The sequence below is a fragment of the Psittacula echo genome (assembly GCF_963264785.1).
Source record: "Psittacula echo genome assembly, chromosome: 6".
Classification (NCBI taxonomy): domain Eukaryota; kingdom Metazoa; phylum Chordata; class Aves; order Psittaciformes; family Psittacidae; genus Psittacula; species Psittacula echo.
This window is the reverse complement of record NC_137743.1, coordinates 74,002,970-74,025,427: the sequence shown is the minus strand read 5'-3', so window position 1 is coordinate 74,025,427 and position 22,458 is coordinate 74,002,970. Positions and strand designations below refer to the sequence as shown.

The 22,458-nt window shown below is 37.6% G+C and overlaps 2 protein-coding genes across 5 annotated transcripts in view; both read left to right on the top strand.

The window, feature by feature from the left end:
- Positions 1 to 144: 144 nt before the first annotated feature.
- SGO2 (shugoshin 2) lies at positions 145 to 17,410 on the top strand. 4 transcript variants are annotated; one of them, XM_080621601.1, is made up of 9 exons: positions 145 to 498; positions 3,118 to 3,170; positions 3,536 to 3,669; positions 7,614 to 7,691; positions 8,458 to 8,528; positions 8,923 to 9,158; positions 9,872 to 11,893; positions 14,870 to 15,014; positions 17,057 to 17,410. In XM_080621601.1, exons 3-9 carry the CDS (start codon positions 3,613 to 3,615, stop codon positions 17,157 to 17,159), a joined length of 2,712 nt encoding a protein of 903 aa, XP_080477727.1. In that variant the 5' UTR covers positions 145 to 498; positions 3,118 to 3,170; positions 3,536 to 3,612; the 3' UTR covers positions 17,160 to 17,410. The 4 variants fall into 4 exon arrangements, with proteins under 4 accessions (XP_080477727.1, XP_080477729.1, XP_080477726.1 ...); XM_080621603.1 differs by lacking the exon at positions 3,118 to 3,170 and having other exon boundaries at positions 9,872 to 10,822; XM_080621600.1 differs by lacking the exon at positions 3,118 to 3,170.
- Positions 17,411 to 20,472: 3,062 nt separating this feature from the next.
- Positions 20,473 to 22,458, top strand: part of LOC308222647 (aldehyde oxidase-like) — a 38,537-nt gene continuing 36,551 nt past the window's right edge. The window contains exons 1-2 of the mRNA XM_080620920.1: positions 20,473 to 20,535; positions 21,605 to 21,662. Of these exons, the coding sequence (XP_080477046.1) occupies positions 20,479 to 20,535; positions 21,605 to 21,662 (115 nt within the window). The 5' untranslated portion in view covers positions 20,473 to 20,478. The remainder of the gene's footprint in view (positions 20,536 to 21,604; positions 21,663 to 22,458) is intronic.

The window sequence follows — 22,458 nt, the reverse complement described above, 5'->3', positions numbered from 1 at the left end:
TTTCTTTTTGGAGGGGCGGGGCAGAGCACGCCCCTTAAGGGTTACCGACTTGCTACGCACCTTTCACCCGGGCATCTGCTTTGCCCTGAGGTGCAGCCCCCTGCTGGTCCGGCCCTGCTCCGCCAAAGCAGGGGGAAGCCCACCTCGCCCTTCCCCGAGGCGCGGGCGGCCGCCATCCCGCGTTACCTGTGCCACCGCCTTCCGTGGCAGGGCCGCCTTGCTGGGTCGCCTCCCCGGGCCTGGAGCGGGCATGGCTGCCTGAGAGGCCGCCGCGGCTCCGCAAAATGGCGGCTGGGCGGCAGGGAGGGCCGGAGCCGGGCGGGGAGAGGAGAGGAGCTTCCCTGCCCGCGGTCTGGCGGGTCAGCCGGGTGCAAGGGCGCCCACGGCCCTGCTGGCCCTGCCTCCCCCGCTTTGCTTGGAGGAGTCCCTCAGGCACGGCGTTGGTGTTGGTGTCCTCTGAAGTGAGGCTGACCCACGGAAACTCGGCAACTGTGGAAGGTGGAAACCTTTTCTATTAATCTTACTATTTTTTATTTATTACAAGTAAATGTTTACTCGAGTGGGTTTGACTCAATTGCATTTCCTGTAGTTTCAATAATATCACAGATTGAGCTATTCTAACCCATAGTATTCCCGGTTTACTTCACAGTGGTCTCAAACCCTTTCTGCTCAGCTCGGGCTGGGACACCACCCTCGGCCGGAGGTGGAAGCCCAGACGTGGGCGCTGGTTTCTCTTGATGCTGTGCATCTCGAGTTGTAGCGCTGAGAGGGATGATTTCAGAAGGGTGATGTGCTGGTACATGCTCCGAGTTAAGATGGAAAAGTCTGCTTTGGTTAAAATAGGAAGCAACGGCAGAAAAAAGGTAGCCTCAGGTCAGCTGGTGTTTTCTGGCCTACTTTGACATGACTGCTCATCCCTTTGAGCAGACCAGCTTGCTGGCTGTGTGCCAGTAGCAGTCTCTTTAGTTCCGATATATGCAAATGCAGGCGTTGCAGCTTCTAACTTGCTTTCCTGCTGCTTGCCTGTGAAACGTGGGGGCGGTTCTGCTGCAGACTTCTATATGTTTTTCAGAGCAAACTCTTCATGCATTAAAACAGGACAGATAAATGGAGTCAAAGTGTTTCACCCTAACAGCCATTTCACAAAGACCTGCAGAAGCAGTGTCCAGTTAAATTGTGTCTGACATATGGTTGACTTGCTCACCAAAATGCATGCACAAACAATGGAAAGGTAAACAAATTAGATTCTCATTACGCTTTTGTCTCAGACTCATTATGCCAGGTTTCTGTACCGGTGATGCAGCTGTATTTCCTAAAAATAAATTAAAAAAGAAAAAACCAACCTCAAACTAACAAAAAGTTTGGAACATTATGTGTGATTCCTGCTTAACTTTGTAATCAGGTAGAGAAAAACTTTTTTGTCATAACATACCCGTGTGGATACAACTGCCAAATAACAAGTAGTTTCTGCAAGCTTTCTGGAAGGCATAAGCTATTACATGTTTAGAAGATACAGTAAGAAGTAACTAAATCCCAAATGTCAGCAATATATTTTAATTGCTGTCTGAAGTCCACTAAAAATCCAGTTATTTAGCTGTACACTGCACATATAAGAAATGTACCTATGTTAAATAGTTTATCTGTATTTAGATAGCAAATAGCTCAGTCATAGCTGTAATTCATGTTGATTTTCATCCCGTATTGTCCTGGGTTTTTACTCATTGACATTTTGTTGCCACATTTAAGGTATTTAAAATGTCAACTGCAAGTTCATTTGCTACAGGGTCAAATTAAAGGATGAGTAGCAGTCACAGAACAGCTGCTGTTCTAACTCTGCAGCTTGCTGTATTCTGGTCTATTACTACATTTTGATTTTCAGAATACATAAATATTTATAAGCTACTGTGGTTTCAGTTAATAATTAGGAGCATAGACTTGTAATTCAAGACTTCAGTCGAGTGAAGGACATTGAAGGGAAGAGCCGTCTAAATCATACTGCATCTGGTATGATTTAGATGGCTCATTAAAACGGAGAGGAGAATTTATCTTTGAAATTGTGTACTCTGAGTGATCTCTTGCTACTTAGAACTCACTTTTTATCTTAATGCTGATTTGTATTGGTATGGCAGTTAAAGCTACAGTAAATACTCTATATACTTCACTTTTTTTAGCAACTAACCATGCTACAGTTGCAGAGCGTAAGTAGCCTGCCAAGCACCCTGGCTCTCCTGTGCTCTCTGAACAGTTCTTGGCTAAGAATGTACCCAGAAGTCAGGTCTTTAATGCTTAATATCTGATTAATTAAATAAGCACACAAGTTACAAGATGCCACTGAGTGTGATACAGATTGATAATTCATGGATGTTGGATTTACTATAATGTAAGTAAAAATAGGTATAATAGATTATTTTTGTGGAATAATGCTGTCTGGTTTAGCTATATCTTAGTAAGGATATAATGTGTGTCATCCCTACTCTCTGTGAATAGTTCATAAACAGCAGTTGCAACTTAAATGTGGTCATTGTTGTCATGTTACAATGTGCTGTAAGTTTAACCTCCAATCTTTCTCACTGTAAAACATTCACTTAATGAAGTTGCAGCTTCCTGTGCTTGTTTTCTGCTTCTGTTAGTCAGTATATGTACACAAACAATGCAGTATATTTTGGACCTCAGATTTAACTATGTGAAATATCATTACTATTCAAGGTCGGTACAGCATGTATTTGGTATAGAAGCATGCAGCATAACAAGCCTGTGTGAGCAAACTGCCTTTTCAGCTGCATGTTCTTGGGAACTGAACATGGGGACTTTGTTTTGTTTTTCGCTAATTTCCAAAGAAAGCCAGGCTTACACACATCCTCTGTATATTTGTGTTTCAATTTGCTAATTTCAGTCAGATCTGACAGAGGGGAAGAGGCATTAAGAAATGGATTTTCATTAAGCTTCTGCAAAAAAAAGGGTGTAATTAGAGTAAGGTATGGTCTTAATACTGTACTTAAGGAAAAACTGTAGCACAAGCTCAAGTCTTGTTGGACATGGGAGAATCTGCAGAGAGAGAAGCTGTTCTACATAATCTACCCAGCAGAAGTGCTTTAGTAATAACTCATGCTTTATTAGACCCTACGGAATGAATTCTTCCACCAGGATTCTTCTCAGAGATGGATTTGCAGGTATGTAGTAAGATACAAATTCAATACAACACTTCCCACATGGTTAGGGCTTTTGCAGCAGGTCTGTCTCTGTATGTCTGTCTGTCCTTGACTCCATCTCATTTCTATTTATTTTAAAGACCAGTCACAGGATCCTAAATGCCCAAAAGCCAGACTTCCGCTCTTAATACATGTTTAAGATATACAGGCTGTGAAACTTGGCCGTGCTTTAAGCTCTTCCCCATTTTGAGCAGCTGGCAATTAACTAGAGATTTTTACATGTGAAATGTTACAGTATGGGGGTTCCTCAGTGTAGTGTAAAGGAAAGTATGACCACAGGTGGAAACACAGTAATTCACATTTTGCTTTAAATTTATTGCCCACAGTAGCAACATAAACATTAAATGGAAGCAAATTGGCCATTGCCCCTTCAGGACTTGGGACTGTTGTAAAACTGGAGGAAATGAAAACTCACGATTGGCTCTGGAGGAAAACACTGCTTTCTGGAAAGAATAAGGAGGTAAAGCTTTATTTGATTGGTTTTCTATTTTTAAAGTTATGTAAGGTTATTTGCTCTTTTATTTGGCCAGACTTTTACAGTGGCTACAGTCTCTTCCAAGTTGCCTTGTAAGGGGAAGTGTACCAAAGGTGTATAAGGGTGTGCTGGATCAAATCTGTGTTTTAAAGGGATTGCATGGAAGTACAGGGTTTGCAGCTTCAGGGCTACACTGGGAAACCATGCCATGTATCATATAATTAAAGAATATATATTAAAGAATATATATAAAGAATAATAAATTAAGAAAAGGAAGAAAAGAGAGACTCTCCAGAGGCTGTTTGTAGCAGATTGTGAAAATCATAAGTTGATAAAGATACATTCTCAAATAATGCCGCTGATGCTTATGTACACTTCCTTTGACTTACTTTATAGCATGTTGTAATGTTAGCATGTGGAAAGGTAAGATTTTAATGATGGTTACTGCATTATGGAACATAATGCTTTATTTCAACCTTCCACATCTATAAATCATCAAGTAAATTAAAACTCTGACTCTCTTGAGATTTCCACAAACCCATTTACTATTAATTTGCAGATTTCTGGATCAGTATTAAGAATTAATGTCCACCTGAGCTAATGGGAGGACTGGGCCACTAGAAATGAATGTATGTGAAGGGAGTGTTAAAGAAAAAAGGCCTTTGGGCTCAGAACGCATTTTGAGGAAAGGCATTTTATTAGACTGAAATACTTCCTTGCAATTCCCAGTCCTAATATTACCTGAATCAAACTAAAAATGGGCTTGCTCACATTCTAACATCAGAGACTCCTACCCTTGCAAGTTGGTAAGTATGCAGGCAGCCTGCATACTTGCTGTAATATATTGGTTTTTAAATTTAGCGCTGTTGTTTTCATAGCTGTCTTGATGTCTGTCTGTTCATTTTTTGTCATTTCATCTATTACTAATAGCTAAAGATCAGCCCGAAGTTTTAACTTTCCACTGGGAAGGAATTACGTGGCTTTCTCCTTTTAACCTAAAGGAACTCTTTGAACTGAAAGCATAATACCTTCAAAATCTGACAAGTGGACTATTCATAGTTCCCTACTCCCTTCATCACAGCATACTGAGATTGATGCTAAGTGTTTATGCAATTAATACTTAGTTTTTATTTTTAACATTACTAATGGTTGGTATTTAAAATGGCTTTGCAAAGACACGTAGTTGAAGAGTTACACACATCCCACTCCTTTTTAAAAATCACTAAAAGAACTGGAACCATGGACTAAAGGTTAATAACTTAGCATATCCCATTTCTGAAGAGAAATGACTGTAACCATATGTATGTAAGAGTCCCATGAACATGAACATGTTCTAACATGGGTGATTATGCATGTATGCGACAAAACCACTACAGCACCTTTCCTGTTTTATCAACAAAGCATCAGGAAAGGTGAATGCTGGTTGTGGTATAAATCCAGCTGTAGATACGGGGTTGGGTTTGTATCCATCCTAGCTGAGTGTTTTACCTTCGAATCATGAAGCACGGAGTGTTACTGATTCTCGGGTAGTTTTGTCATCTCTTCTGGCTTTCCCGTGTCGTTTTATTAAGACGTTGCTCGGTGACTTAATTCTGAGCAGCCAACATGAAACGCGGGCACGGTCAGTTTGCGGGTGCAGGGCCGCGCTCTGTCCGCTCTGGACTCCACTCGGGGACTGTTTGCGCCCCCGCCGGCCGCGAGGCCCGTCAGCAGCGGCTCGGCCCAACGGAGCGGCTGCCGCCCAACGGCCGTTGGCGGGCGCGCAGCCGTTGGCGGCCACTGCGGCGAGGCGGGAGGTGGCGCCCTCGAGCTGGGTCTCGCCTGTGGGGCCGGGAGGTACTCGAGGACCGGCGGGCGGCGGGAGCGGGCTCCGTTTAACTCCTGTGCCTGCTGTTTGCTTAAATTTGTAGCATTTTCAATGAGCTTTGTTTAAATGCTTCGAATTAAAATTGGTCCTGACGAAGAACAAGCTGGTATGGTCATATTGTGAAGTGATAGAATCTTGTGGGTTTTCCCTTTTAAGTGTGAACTCCAGTAGATAACTTGAGGGAATGGACAAGCTCAAAAATCCGTGATCCTTTTAGTCTTCATGATTATTAAATATTTTGCCACTCTGTCATAATGTAACTTAAGTCTCGAGCAATTCATTAACCTGATTGAATTGATTGAACAGAGGTAAAGACTGAAGCAATTTTCTCAGCTTCAGAGATGACAAATCCTGGTAAGAGATAATGGAACTTAAATTTTTAAAGTGTGAGAAAGATCATGTATTATTTGGACATTCCCTTTGACAATGTACAGGTTCATTCTGATGATGGATAAAAAAGCGAATGCTAAATCATCTATCATTTTCACCTCGGATGTTGTTAAAGGACACATGAAGAAGAGGGATGGAACATTACGCGCTGCAAAATGGAATGCTTCCTTAGCAGCTAAAATTAAGACTAAGTTAATAAGTAAGTCCTATTAAAATAAAACCAAAGCCGTTTACTGTACTTAGAGTGTATGACTTCAAGAGGAATAGCAGTTGTATTTAACATGATCTGCTGAATTCCTGCCTGTTAAAGACATTAATGTAGAGAATTTTAGAAGAGTCTGACACAACACATGATTGTAAGTTGTTTATTTATCCAATTCTCTGATCATTTTATCATAGAATCATAGAATGGTTTGATTGGAAGGGACCTTAAAGATAATCCACTTCCAACCCCCTGCCACACACAGGGACACCTTCCACAAGACCAGGCTGCTCCAAGCCCTGTTCAACCTGGCCTTGAACGCTGCCAGGGATGGGGCAGCCACAGCTTCTCTGGGCACCCTGTGCCCGCGCCTCAGCACCCTCACTGTAAATATTTTCTTCCTAATGTCTAATTTTCAGTGCTTGCTCTTTGGCACTTACTATCTTGGTAATATGCAGTGTCACTGGGGGTAAAAAATAAAATATGAGCATGCAGGTTTTCATTAGAATAATGGAGGGTATATTTCTGATTTTAATGATTTTTCTTTCTGTTGTCAAAACTCATGTTTATGCTCAAAATGTTTGAACTGTTTCATTTGTAAAATGCGTATTTGGTTTTTAGAAATTTGGAAACATTTTCACACCTGTGAAACTATCAATTTTTAAACACCTTCTTCTTAAAATAACCTTATTAAAAAAATATCCAGATTAGAGCAGAATACTTGCGTGAAATAAACCAGAACATGAAGCTGACAGAGTTGTCAGCAGAAACAGTTTTATATTAGGAAGTACTAATATATTAATAAACACCAAAACCTACAGATGAAAATGTCATTATACAGTGATAATTAATGCAGAGAGGCCCTGGCACTGAAGCTGTTGAAAATAATTATTTTGTCTCCTTTAGATAACTCATCTGTGTTAAAAGTATCTTTGAAACAAAATAATAAAGCATTAGCTGTGGCTTTGAGCGTGGAGAAAGAAAATTCTCGGAAGCTAAAGAATGAGAACATCCTTATTCAGAAGGAAGTAGAAAAGCTGCAGCTTCATAATATCTTGCTTCGTCGAAAACTAAGTTGTTTGGTATGCTGCAAATAATGTGATTTAAACTTAGATCAGCTAAACCAAGCTTTTATCTTTTTTTTGAAACTTAATATTGTTTCTTAAAATGGTGATTTAAAAAATACACACCTCAGATCTGTGTTGTCTCATCTGGTAGCATTCATGTTTGATTATGCTTTCATGGAATTTTTTGGTACTTACTGTTTTGTCCATCAATGTTTATGTCTATCCATAGCTATTTTAGTGTCAGTGTCTCCTTTATATTTACAGATATTGAGATGGTATTAAAAATGAGTTTGTGCTCAACTGAGTGTTGAAAATAATACATCGATTCACCTCTAGATCTTGACTTAAGTTAGAAACTACTTAAAATACATCTATTTAAAATTACTTTTTCTTTTACATGCAGAATACAACTCTTACAGAAATAGAAGCATTTTTGAATTATAAGCTCTTAAATGCAATAGAAATAAGCAGTCTTTCTGAGGTAAGATGTTTTTCGCACTATTACCATATTGAACTCACTTTTCAGGATAATACATTCAAAGGATCTAAATGAGTGCAATGTTCAAAATATTTAAGTATTTTAAAACATTTACCCCAATTCCTTAAAACTTGGGATGAAACCCCAGTCTAGTGAAATCAGAAATCAATTAAATTTTGCTGTTGCTTGCAGTAAAAAATTAGGATTTAATCTTGTTTACAAAGTTAACAAAGTTAACAAAAAGTTAAATACCAGTTTGCCCTGATGAAGTCATGTGGTTAAAAAAAAACCCCAAAGCATAGCACTTCAGTATGTGGCATTCTTCACCAGTGAGCGAGCTTTCTTTGCTTAGTGCTACAATTAATATGTTGCATGTGGAAACTTCTCTAGAAAACATAATCCATGTTATTCCTTGTGTCATGGCAAAATTACAGTTGATTTTAAAAAATACACTAATTTTATAGTCTGTTCTGCAGTTGTTTAGTGTTGCTCTGTATTTCTATATGTATAATACAGTTAGTTACAGCTAAATTTTAAAAAGTCTTTACATTGTTTGGGATGCAGGTAGGTTACAGGTTTTGATAAGTTTTGCTACGAAGTATTTTGTTTAAAATGACTCTCTGTGTTTGAATATCATGCATCTCCCATCAGTACTCCTATTTTTTGGCCTTTTTTTTTTTTTTTTCTCGTGTGAATATTACTGATATTTAAAACATAAGAGAATATTCAACTGTTTCTGTTCCCCACTGTTCTTCTTTTGGTTCTTCAGAGTTACCTTCTGTCAACTGGTCCAAGTAGCCCTACTGATGACCAGTTCAAGGGTACCTATCAGTCTGCTAGGTAGGTGGTTGTATTAAATACGGGAGTTGGTAAGTGACTGTGGGGTTTTTTTACAACTAATCTTTGTATATTGTCCTAAAATTTTTTGAGGTAATGGGAAACAATTTCCAATCTAATTCAGAAATTACCTATTTGCAACTTGGAATTTATATAGAGAGTGGTAGACAAAACTTGGGTTTTAATAGCTTACTGCTTTCATCATGGGATCTCACCAGCACAAAGCAGGATTCTCTATCACTAAAAAATATACATTTGCCCCTGACTTAGAACCGGATTGCATACTAGAGTTCTTTGTTTTCTGCTTTTATATATTATTAAGGGAATATTTTAAACGATTGAATGTTACGACATAAACTGTAATAAAATTCTTCAAAGTAAAATTTCCTCTTTTCAGATCTCTAGAACTGCCAGTGAAGCTTCCTTTACTTGCCACAGCTAATGCAAAACAGCAAGATAGACCTTCTGTGTGTGAATTACCAAATTCTCATAAGTGTACCACTATTTTGCCAAAGGAAATGCATTCAGATCAAGTCAAGTTTGCATTATCATTGCCTTCTGGTACAAATAATCAAAAGTTAATTGAAATAGACTCAGTGGAAACAACCATTGACAAAAATATATTTCTTAAAGGTATGTTGTATTTCTGTACAGCTGATTGATTTTTCAGAGCTATCTGAGAATTAGTATTTAATAATTCATTACTTGAAGTGTGATGCAGAAGGTATAGTAAGATTCTTAAACTGTAATAAACTAACAAAAAATTAAATTCTCACCTGTAAGTAAAGGTGTGCTGACAGTCACTTGTAGAAGAATGTTCATTGAAATAACACAGCTGAAATGCAACAAAATTGATGTGAACAGAATAAATTTAGTAAGATAACCAAAGATGAACTTGTATTTGTTATAGAAAAAATACCTTTTTATTTACAGACAATTTCAAAAGTCTGACACTGGTAAAATAGAAAGTTAGCTCTAGTTAATGAAATTTTTAAGGACCAACCGCAGAATGTGTGTATTCAGTTTAAAAAAAAAAAAAAAGTTTGTAATTTTCCATGCTTCTGGTCCCACTTTCAGTAATCTTGTTCTGATAACTATACTCCAGTCTTTCAAGTTAGGGTGGTGAGGCACTGGAATAGGTTGCCCAGGGAGGTTGTGAACATTGCATCCCTGGCAGTGTTCAAGGCCAGGTTGGACAAAGCCTTGGGTGGCATGATTTAGTGTGAGGTGTCCCTGCCCATGGTAGGGGGGTTGGAACTAGATGATCTTAAGGTCCTTTCCAACCCTAACTATTCTATGATTCTATGATTTCTTTCCCCCAGCTGCTAAAATTTTTCTCTTTGCAGAAAATCAATTACACACCAAACTAACTTGCGATAGTGCCTTCCTGACTCCTGTCAAAAATACACAATCTCTAAGACACCCTGAGGAGCTTACAAAACAACACGATGATAGTTCATTGCCACTCAGTGGAAATGTGACTGAAAGGAAGAAAGATAAAGAACTTCAAAAGTCAAAAACTAAACCTAATATAAAGGATTTTGATAAAAAATGTGGCTCAGATCATCTGCCTTACCATGGTATCAATAGCAGCAGCAACACTAATGATAGGAATTTGCAGGAAAGTTCAAGTGACTTGTCTCGCATTATTCCTTCAGCTCTTAAATTTAACAATGAAAGTAGGACAGATTTTAAGAACCTGCTTTTGACTGATAAGATGAAGCGTGAAGAAACTGTTTATGGTGCAGATATGGAGTTGACTGCCAGTGATGCAGGAGAACTACTTGCAGTTACAGTGAAAGATAAAGATAAGTTACACCAAAATAAAAATAATAATGCCAATCTTAATGATAAAATATTAGCAAATTTCAGAAAAGTAAAATATTCTAAGAAGGATAAAGAGAAAATTAAAAGCAAGACTGAAGTCTATTCAGATTTGTATGCAGAAGAAAAGCACACAAGGGCTGACAACAGTGAAGTTTCAAAAACTACTGAGTCACAAACTCAACTATTCCAAAATCAGACAGAACAGCTACCTACAAGAAATCTTGTAGGGAAGCTTAGTTTGCCAAATACCAGCAAAGATTGTCAAGCACAAAATTGCCTGAGTAAAGCTAAATATACTCGGAGGACAGACCAAGTGAACTTAAGGAGTCCAAGAAAACAGGAGACAGATAAAGAAACTTGCCCAGAAACATTGAAAGACATGGAAAGCAAAATACAAAAAGCAGACTCAAACTCATCTATTAAGCAGATTGCACCAGAAGTTTACTGTGCTGAAAATTTACCATTCCAAGGTAACACTTCTAATGTATTGCCTTTACAGTTGGACTTTCTGCATGCAAATGAAAAACATAGCAGCCCAAAAATAAACAGGAAGACTTTTCAAACCCCTTCTAAAATCAACACAGCAAAATACTGTAGAAAGGAAAATGGGCAATGTGGAGAATATATTTCAAAAAAGTCTCAAACAGAAATAGACCAACATGACAGCGAGAGAAAACAAGACCAGAAGAACCTTATAAAGAGAAAATACAACAAAAAAAGAAGTTACAGCCAAAGTGAAGAAACTGAAAGTGACAGCATTCATAAAATTACTCAGAAAGCAGATCAAAAGCTTAGACATTTTTCACCAAGCAGATTAAAGCATACACTGGCAAAGGCTAGCCGAAAAGCATATATAATACCAAAAGAAAATCTTACACAGTTCTCACTTCGTAAAAATGAAGAGTTAAAAAATCATTTGCATGCAGAGGCTGTTCGTGAAAATAAAATAACTGAAACTCCGCAAATGGAAGCAGCTTTAGTTACTCAGAATGGTGTAGCTATGAATACACCACAAAATAAAGAACTAGTTGATGGTGATGCTAGTAAGTTAAAGAAAGTAGATTCCTCATCAGCGGCGCATAAACAGCCTCACATTAGTAATTTCCCTGATAATTGGGTAAAGTGCAAACAGAGGTTTAGTTCTGATACTACTGAGACCAGACCAGAAAGAAATTATTCCAAGCATCTTGATCAGGGGCCGCAGAATATCTTGGATGACCAGGAAGTCCCTCATAGGATAGATTCCTTTATGATCAAGTTAAAGGCCACAGCTCAAAAATCAGAAGTTTTTGAATTCTTACCTGTCAAGTGTTCTAGGAATATGCCATTAAATGTAGATAGCTTTTTCCAGGAAGGTCTTTCCAGTGTGGAGCTCCCAGTTCTTGATAACCACAGTGGTTCCATGAACTTATCAATACTGAAAAACTCTGAAATCAGTGGGGAAAATGATCATAATAAAGCACTGGATGCTGGAAAAGCAGAACAAAAAATGGATCAAATTTCTAAAGAGACTCACAAAAAGACTTTGACACCTTGTCATGGTATGTGAATGGGTGGGAAAAAGAAGTAGCATTTTGAATTAGGTAGTGCCTGAAATAGTGGTAAGTTATCTTCTTTTAATTCTGTCCTACTCTTACTGCTTGCTTAGAGTGGATAAAAGAGGAGTTTAAAAAGGTAGGACTGAAAATTACAAAAAATATTCATATTTTTTTAATTTCATATTTTTAATTTCATATTAATTACCAGTCATTGTGGGAACTAATATCCTTGTTACTTTTCAGTATATTCCAAGATGACATTTAGTTGTGCAGATGTAAGTAGTCTGCATTCTTGAAGAGCAATCATAGTTGGAGCATGTATTAATTTTCAAAGATGTGATGGAATTCAGAAAGTTTGAGATAGAAAGATGCAATAGATGGAGCTTTTGTACAAAGGAAGTAAGAGTGAACTTTACACTCTTCCCTTCATAAACAGAGAACATAGCTGGACTTAAAGAGTTTATTTGTATTTCTTCAAAAACATTGCAATTCACCAGGAATTCTGAGATCTAGTACTTTAAGCAGGTTTTCTTTAGAATCTACCCATGCGCAAACTCTCATGAGACAACCTCTTTTTTTAAGTAAGATATGTTGAGAAAAGAAACTTCAGTGTAGTCTGAATGATAGGTTTAGATTCTTCTGTAATACAACAAAATTACTGTAAAGGAGCTAAAAGAATATATGTCTAAACATCTATGCTAGAGTTTAAACATGCTTTAGAATGTAGCTTTGAAGTTTCCTGTCATGAGTGGTCTATTTTGTAAACATTTATTCCCAACAAGTTCATGTTTACTTCATTGTCTCTGAAAATGTCCCAATACCTAGACTGTTTCCTGGCTCAAAATTAATAGTTTGAATCCCAAACTATCAAGCAAATACTGTCTTGGCTTCTTTTGAATACTAGGACACAATGGCCAAAAAAACCCCAAACCTACTGTTTTACATGACCACAGAATAGGAATACCAGCAGAATTAGACCATTGTGCAAGGTATTAGACCTGGTAATTTGTAGTTGCATCTTCTCATCTTTGATTCCTTCTTTGGAAAGTAGAAGAAGGATCCTATAATGGCATTAACTTTACAGATAAATTAGTAAAACCTTGTGATCAGCAGTATCAAAGACTACTGTCATAAAAAGCAAGCCAATCATTTGACCTTCATCCATTTAAGCATAGTTCAAAAACCAGTTCATTTTTCATTCTATATCCAAATCTGTATCTTGAATGAAAAGAAAGCCAGGAAATGCAGACTTTCTGATGATTCCAGCTCTTCTGATCACTAACCTGATCTGTACTTAGAAATATACCCTGAAAGTCTCCTGTGATGAAAGTCTCTATGTAATTAGATGTATATGGACATAAATATTCACATAGGCATTCTGCTTTCCTAAATAATGCAGACTTACAGATGTCTCAAAACTTTTAGTGCTTGAAAGAATCTGAACTGATCTCTAACCTTAAGCTTTAGGAAAAGCTTGGAGTAACAGTTTACTTTCACTTTAAAACCAGTACAAATCAAGATCTTAAAGCCAAACTTGGGAGGTTTTTCATCAGAGAGCCCTCTTGTTTACACCAAATGAGCATTGCTCTTCTTTAACAAACTCCTTCAAAGACAGTGCTTTTTCTTTTGCCTTCATAAATCAGGTGGGATTTGCTGCAAGCTGCCCAAAGTCACCTTAATACGTCTCTCAGAAGTTAGTAGAAATACTCTGACTTGATGTCTCTGCTTAACACGTTTCAGAAAACTGTTGGTGAAATGATCACCCACTGAGATATTTTACTTGACCTCAGTACAGAATTCTACTACAGGGTAGTAGGGTAGTAGAATTCAGCTTTATCATCTTGAGCATCAGTTAAGAGTCTGTATGCTAGGTTGGACAAAGCCTTTAGATGCTATAATGAAGTCTTCACTTTTTGACAGGTATATAAATATACATTTTATTAGTCTGAAGATAAGCACAACAAAAAGTTCATCTCTTATCCCATATGTTTGTGAATTTATTCTATGAGATAAATAGCATTCATTTGCTGCCACGAGAATTTAAGGTAAAGCATTCAAACTTGAGAAGTGAAGAGTGTTTTAAGTTTAGTTCCTTTGAAAAACTATATTCCAAACATTCCTATATGGATGCAGTAAATCTAAACCTTGACCTGTATCAGTGAGGAATGTACACTCTTGAAAGAACTTTGAAGGAATAAACCAATTAAGATTATTTATTTCATCTTGGATTGCTGTCTGCATTAAATCTTAGTGTTTTTCATAGACTATGATCAATAAATGGGTTAGAACTATTTGAAATGTGGGCTAACGAATAATTTCAGTATTTGTCCCAAGTTATTAAAATACTTGTCTTGTTTAGTCTGGCATTCTGAATTGTCTTTAAGGGATTACAGAAAGCTGAAACAAATAGTACTACTTCTACCAAGGCTGGTTACTCTGTTTCAAGGAGTATTTCTCTTGGGCATGTTCAGTGGCTCAGAAATGAGGCATTGTAAACAGTTTGGTAGTAGTTTTGAAGATAAGGAGGCCCACTTAATCACCTTGCTATGTTCTTTTTTATGCATATGTACCCCAAGAGCAGGCTTAAAATTGGAAAATGCAGGACTAGAGAACACTTATACAGGTTGCATCTTTATATTGTACATGTATGCCCCCTGTCCTGCATTCAAGGTCATGAGCTGTGTGCAGTTCTATGTTTTTAAATGCAATAACTCTTGGGAGTTCTAAGCCATTGGCTGCAAATAATGGTGCTTATGGGGCTTAAAATGTGCGAAGAGCCATAGCAGACAAGCTCCAAATCTGGGTAGACTGAAAGCTGTTGTAGTTGCCTTTCCTTTGATCATCTATCCATTTTTCATTGAGCATCTTCAGAGTAAGACCAGTAACCAAAGTACCTGAATTAATAAATACATTAAAATTAAAAGTTTACTCAATTCTGAAAGTACTTAAAGTGAGGTATATACACTTCTGTATCCACAGGGAGAAAGGTCTTGCAAGATGTTACAAATACTAGTATACAATCTCACACTTCTTCACCTAAATCCTGCAAAACCTTAGAAGAAAATTCAGCAGCATCTAGACGAACAAGAGCCAGTATTTGCTACAAAGAACCCCGACTAAACAGGTGGGTTTATGTAAATTAGGGCTTTTGTGCTTTTGGTTTTTTTGACTACCTACCTATCTGAAATAACGATTTGCTATTAAAACCCCCACATAAACAGTTGAGCTATTTCTTTCACATATCTCTTTTGGAAAGACTCTTCAGTGTTGATACAAAACACTACCTGTTAGTGTGGCAGGATCTCCAAGTGCTGAAGTAAGACACCAACATATAAAATAGCATATAATGTAACATTTAAGTATAGCATACAATCTAACATTTAATACTAGTAGTGAATAAGTGAATTCTTAATACATAATACATGATATAAACCCCTTTACAGGTGGATAATGTAAATGTTATACTTAAATGTACGCTTGTACCACAATAACGTCCTTGTAATATTGTCAAGTGGCAAGATAATTTATGCACTAATAATATATAATGCAGTGTCGCGGAAAGGACTCAGTCGGAGATCAATGTGATCAGACAAAAGCCATTTATTATAGAAAACTAACTCTTTATATACTATTTCTTAAAGTTGTTTACACTAACTTGGCCCATTGTGATTGGATACATATCTTTAAGGCCCTTAACAACTAACATATAATTGGTTAAGCACAGGTGTGAGAACCTGACCTTCAAAGTTTTCCAACAGTCCTCAATTTAGCAACTCAGTAAATTCCAGCTCCTTCTTATCTTTCTGGGATTCTCACTCCCAGTGCCTCACTCCCATTCTCCTTCACCTTTAGTTGTCCCTCGGTTCATGTTGAACTCCACGTAGGCACTTGCTGATCTGGGTATGTGGCTGTTCTTTGCCAGAAAATCATCCACAATGCAGTTATTTTGCTTTAACTTGCTGTGTCTAATATAAGAAATACTTTCGAGTTTAAGATATTTTAATTCCATAATTAGTTACTTAACTCTCAGTGTTCTTAGCATATTTAGTGGCACAGGATTTACAAGACTGTTAAAAGATAACATAGATTTTGTAATAACTATTAAAATTTAAAGCAGGATTTTAAAGCTAAGCTTCCATTAGGAAAACAAATATATTTGCATTTACAGGAATACATCTAAATCCCAGTGGACCTTCAGGTTGATTATTTCTGAAAATGATTTGAGAGTTTCTTGCCACTGAGTAGGCTGGGGTTTTTTATTTGGTTTGGTTGATTTGGTTCGGGGTTTTTGTTTAAGTAAAATATTAATTTAAGGAAAAATTAAGCTGTGTTTTGTGTGTATTAGCAGAATGCATATTCAAGAGGTAAAGACAGTATTAAGATTTCCCCATAATAGTGTTGAGACTGCAAGGATTATAGCAACTTTATGACAAAGGTTTAAAAGGAGGATGTCTTCCTTTTTTTTTTTTTTTTGAAAAAAATTAGCATATGTTCTTGTACACGCTCAAAATATTTTTGTTTACTTCTGTAAGGAAGCAATAAACTGCAGCCATGAGACTGAGGACAAATAGGAGCTGAAAGTAACATAGGAAGTGTCTTTTCACTTTACTGCTGGCTTTTCAGAAATATTTATGCCACATAGCTTGTAAAAGAAATGCACAGGGATTAGAGTTATGGTTTTGTTTCATCAATTGAATTGAATACTAAATGCTGTAATATTACGATATTTATACAGTCTCCTCTCATACCCAACAATGGTAAGGTTCTGTACTTCTGGAGAGAGTCAGTACCTAACAACAGAAAAAAAATGTGGATGTCACTCAAGATTTTAGATTCCTGTCTCCTATTTGTATTTTGATTTTCAGGTATACTGTCCTGAATGGATGTTGTTAAGCTTTTGGTATAAATAATTTTTTAGTTTTTTGTTCTAGGGAACGGAGTTACAATTACATATTAATATGATACAGGACACATAAAAAGACTAGCATTCGTTTGGACAATAGTTACCTGGGCCTTGCTATTTCAGACACATTTCCATAAATTTAATTTCTTTAGTTTATCAAGCTTTCACTGAGAGTATTTACCCTTTGGAATTGGTATCATAATTGTAGTTACATAGGTGCTTTGTGGTATTCATACACTGTCTTTTATTTCTTTTGTTTACAGCAAATTAAGGCGTGGGGATCAGTTTACAGATACACAGTTCCTGAATTCTCCAGTCTATAAAGTAAAAAAAAGAAGCTTTAAAAGTAAATCCAAATTGATTTGAAGAAAAGCAAATTGCCTTTAATGAACAATTCTTCTAAAATGGGTACAATTTTTGAACTACATATGTATGGTTAGCTGTATAGAGTGTTTATTGTCCTTTGATTAGTGAAAGTCTTCGGGTATGGAATTTCCTGGAAAGGAGTCTATATAAGGGACACAGAATACTTTACTGAGGAAGGCAAACACAGGTTAGGCTTCACTTTATATTTTGCATTTCTGATCACTAGTTTATAATTCTGTTCAAAGGGTTTGCAGCACTTCTTAATTTGTGAGAAAATTGTACATTTTAATGAGAATCAAAAATAAATCACCTTTGGGAATTTTAGTGTGAGTTTTTCATACTTATCATGAGTAAATGCTAGTTGGAACAGACACAAGCATCCCAGATTTTGATTAATATACTGAAATAGTTGGAGACAGTCCCTTTTTGTGTGTGTATGTGTGTGTGTGTGATAGATAGTTGACTTTTGGATTTGACAAAATCACACTGAAATTTGAATGAGGAAGTCTCATCTTGAGGAACAGCAGAGAGAAGTCTTGTGTCCAGACTATGTGCTGGAGGCAGCCAGAAAGAAAAGAGCCCTGCAGTAGAAATTTTTATACTTTTTCCAAAGGCATTCAGTGTTGAAATTTCCAGAGACCAGATCTTTGGTTAGCTATTCCTTTTGTGTGTTATGGTACACCTCTTTCTAAGAGGTGTAACTAATATTCTTAAATGCATAATATATTCTTAAAAATACCAAACCAAACTGTACTCTTTGTACTTCGTTGTAGCTTCTGTTGTACCCTGGGAAGCTACTGGAGAAAATGGTCCTGGAAACTGTTTCCACATGTTAAAGACAAGAAGGTGATTGGCAGTAGCTGGCATTGATTTACAAAGGGGAAATGATGCTTTATTAACCCATTGGTGTTCTGCTGTGAGAAAACTAGGCTGGTGGGTGAGAGCAGTAGATGTTGTTTGTCTCAACTTTAGTAAGGCTTTTGACATTGTCTCTGACAAAACTCCGGAGACAAGCTGACAAAGTATCTGTTAAGTGCAATGTGAGGTGGATTGAAAACTGGATGAACCACTGATCCCAAAGGGTTGTGATCAGCAGCATCCAGTTTGCCTCCAGCTGGAGGCAAAACTCTAGAGCTCCCTTGAGTTTCACACTGCGGCCAGTACTGTTTAGTATAATCATTAACAACCTGTATAATGAAACAGAGTTCAGACTATACAGATTTACAGTGGATACAAAAATGGGTGGAGTGGCTGAAACACTGGATGGTGCCATTGCCATTCAAATGCACCTGGACGGCCTGGAGAAATGGGCCAAGAGGAATCTCATGAAATTCAACAAGAGGAACTGATGTCCTTCTCCTGTGAGATGCCAGGATTTCGGCTGCATATTTTGACAGAAAAATCAAGTCATAGATGGAAAGCTAGATAGAACTTTCAGGTGCGTCCCTTCTACGTGTAGTCCTTTAACCATAAGCAGTAAAGGGGCACAAAAGCATTATTTACAGTTGTTTGTTGTGGGTTTTGTTTTGTTTTAAATGAGAGTCTACAGCTCCAAGGCAGTTTCCCAAAGATCCTGTAGAACATTCCATATATGAATTTGGAGTTAAATATTCCACTAGCAAGGTAGTTTACAAAGGGGACCTTATCGCCTAAACAGAGCTTGTCTAGCTATGGTCACCAGTTCCAGAGACCATGCAAAGATTGTAAATGTACAGCAACAAGGACAAGAAGAACCTCATGGGAAAAAGTATTCCACCAATATGGAAATTCGATGTTATTTTAAAAATAATTACACATAGAATATTTTTTATACATTTTTTGTATTTTTTACCAAGTTTGTAATTAATTGCTTGGGGTTTTTTAACTGAAATGTTCTTGCTAGCTTTCACTTTATCAGCATCACCAGCTGTGCCATTAGAAATGCAAAAGAAGTATCTGTTACCACTTGTGCTCCCTATTCTTGCACTGCAGAAGCAAAACACAGTGATTTTTAAAAAGCACTTGTTTTTCTCTATTGGCCATGGTTTGAAAGCTGGAAATAGAAGCACACACTTCATTTTCTCAGAAAAAAAATCCCAATCTTTTTAGAAATGGTCTTAATTATTTTCTTAGTGAAGGTCCTGTTGTTCCATGCAGCCTCAGGTGTTACCAGCTAGGCTGCTACAGTGTTCCAAATAAAAGCATGTCATTTTCAATGGAATTATAAGGCCTAGGGCTTTATGCCTTAGTTTCTTCTGTTCCGTTTAGTATAAATATCTTTCCAAGTAGCAAAGGATAAAGAAAATGACCTGAAGCTGTGCAAAGTTATTTTCAGTAACTCTGAAATGATGTTACTGTTGCTACTGCCCTTCTTCCCTTGTTTTCTCCATCCTTACTTTTGTTGCTCAAATTGATGTTCTATATACACAGAGAAAATGGACTTTGTTTTCTAGGATGCAGTTCTTTTAATTGTTCTGCAAAATGGTTGCTTACTTTAGGTACTGCGTGAATAATGAGACATTGCCTGTTGAATCTTCACCAAATGTGCTTTATTTTACCGGATCAGTTGATACATTAGAAGCTCTTGCCAGGAAAACGATGTAAAAACAGCTCTGTTGAGATAAAAATTAATCTGCAGCTGCTGCAGGGATTAAGGCTATTTTTCTGAGGATAAGGTAATTTGAACTTTTTTTTATCGCTTCAAAGTTGCTTTTTCTCATATTCATTCAATCAATTTTTATTTTTACCCATTTTTTACATTTAATATTTTAGTTTACTACTACCAACGACTTCAATCGTTTTAAAATTTGTAGGAAAATTAATTCTATGTATTTAGATTAAACAGGAAGAGGAAAATACTTATGATTTTATAAACCTTTGCTTGCACAAGTAGCCCTTACAAATGCTTATAATACCTGGACGTTACTGTGATTATTTTGTGAGTGCAGGTATATACAAAATTCCCACTAGGATCATCACCACTACATTGCTGGATTTTACAACAATTTAAAATTACCTTTGGAGATTTTACTGTTAGTGTCACAACAGTTAACAACGCTCACGTTGCCGTTTTGCTCTGGAGGAACGAACATATCCTTTGGAAAGCGCGAGGTTTGAATATATCTTAAAAGGATCCAGCATATAGACTGTATGATTGGCTGTCGATGTCAGGAGCAGTTGACGGGTCACGTTGTGAGGCACGGCTGCTCAGCCTCCGGCGGCGGGGGCGGTGTAGCGCCGCTCGGGCCGCCCCTCTCCCACCCCCGGCGACCTTGGCCCCGCCCGGCTCCGCCTGCTGCGGAGAGTCCTCCAGCTGCTGCTGGTTCAGGCCTGGGACGCAATGTCTGTTCGAGGAGCGGCTGCCGACGACCTGATTTTCTATGTGAATGGGAGGAAGGTAAGTGTTGCCCGGAGAGAGTGTGGAGAAAGGGTGGCTGCTGATCCAAAAGTAACCCTGAGGAGTGTGGGCATGGATTTGGTTTCCTCAGACTTAACTGAATGCTCACACAAGCTTCCAGAAGCACTCGTTCCCATCTCCTTGCTGATAGGAAGTGAATCCACCCCCACATATTACTATGCTCTTCTGCTTACAGCAAGTGCTGTTAGAAGGGGAGAAGCAGCAGAAGAAGACAAATACAACATCCTGTTTTAGCTAGCTCTGCTGTGTTTGAGGGGAAAAAACACATTAAAAGGAAATGAATTTTCAGTTGGGTATCAGATTTGGCTGGCAAGCAAACTAGTTTTTCATGTGTAAATGCCTGGCTTCTCATCTTCAGTGGTATTGGAGAAGTATGAGATTGTATTAGAGTTTCAGAGGCACAACAGAAAGCAAGACTCAGGTGCCAAAATATGGGTGATTGGCCAACATACTGGCCAAAGATAATATTGCAAGAATTAAACTGGCTGTTGATTCAATGTAACTGGAACGGACTAGCTGATTCTAAGCAATGGAATTAGAAATACTGTAATCAGTCAAGAATTTGGGCGTTTCTGTTGCTCTCTGTTGCTAGTCTGTTACGGCAAGTGAAAGTTTATATAAAGCTAGAAGAAAACTGGATCCTGCTGATAATCTTACAGGCTTCTCTAGTGTTCATCCCAGTAGGTTAAAGTGTCAGGGGCACTCTAAAAATCTGCAAAACATTCTTTATGTTATGTTGCCTCTATCGTAACAAAATTCTCCTGCATTTTTACTTCTAGTGTGGCCTCAGTATGACCTTTCGCTGAGCAGCAGTTATTTTTAGTAGTTGCAAAGTGCCCTGGCACTTCTTCTCTGGAAAACATGCCTGTCTGAGAAGAAATTTCCAGAAGGAGCCCAAACTGTTCCGTGATCTTTGCAATTAGTCTAGTTCTAAGAAAGGGAACTAGAGAAGGATTCTCTCCTGGCTTTGTGGGAATATAGTCTGTGCCCTGTATTTTGAAAATTCTTGGTTTCTTTGTTAAACCTTGTTTGTCATTTCTTACTGCAGGTAGTAGAGAAAAATGCTGATCCTGAACAAATGCTGTTATCTTACCTGCGAAGGAGACGTATCCTTTTCTTGTCTGTTCCCTTATTTGAAAGTCGTTTCTAATAAATCACTCTTTTGAAAGCCTTATCAGAACAAAATTCTCAGAAATTATAATTAAAAGGTGATTTTCCAGGTTAAGGAAGTTGTGACTCCCTTAAGATAAAAAACAACCATATTAAATTATGTGTCTTTCTTAAGCCAAATACTCTTCCTTGCACTGCTGTATTTTTAGCCTAGTTTCCTAAACAAAGTTATGTCGGCAGGCATGACACGTATGTGTGTACCTCTCTGCCCATAAAGAAACCTAAGAACCTTTTGGCTGGTACATGTACAGCTTGATAGAGTAGGAGTTCTGTAGAGGTCTCTCTTCCAGCTGGATTAGGGTCTCAGCTGCCAAGTAGCCAGTTCATCATTAGCTAGTTCATGGAAGAGACAGGTGCGAAAAAGAGTGCAAGAGATCTTGGATTTTGGAGCATGAAGAGGAAGGACAGAAGAAATAGGGAGTAAATCATCTTCCTTTTGGTGGCTGTAGAACATCAGATTAGCTGTTTGTCAGTTCACAGCTTCAGACTGGCCGCTGTTACAGATTCATAGAAATGAGTATCTCTCATAAGTGTGATTTTTTTCAGATGGGAGGCAAGGTTAATATCATGACTATAAATGAGCCCTCTGAGAAAAGAAGGGATATTGGTTTTAGTGTTCCATTGGAACTTCAGGAATATAGCTGTTTTGCCTATTACATATTTCTTTCATATTTTCAATTGGGAAACTATTTATCACTTCCTCTTTCTATCCCAACTTGCTCCTCTTCCAAA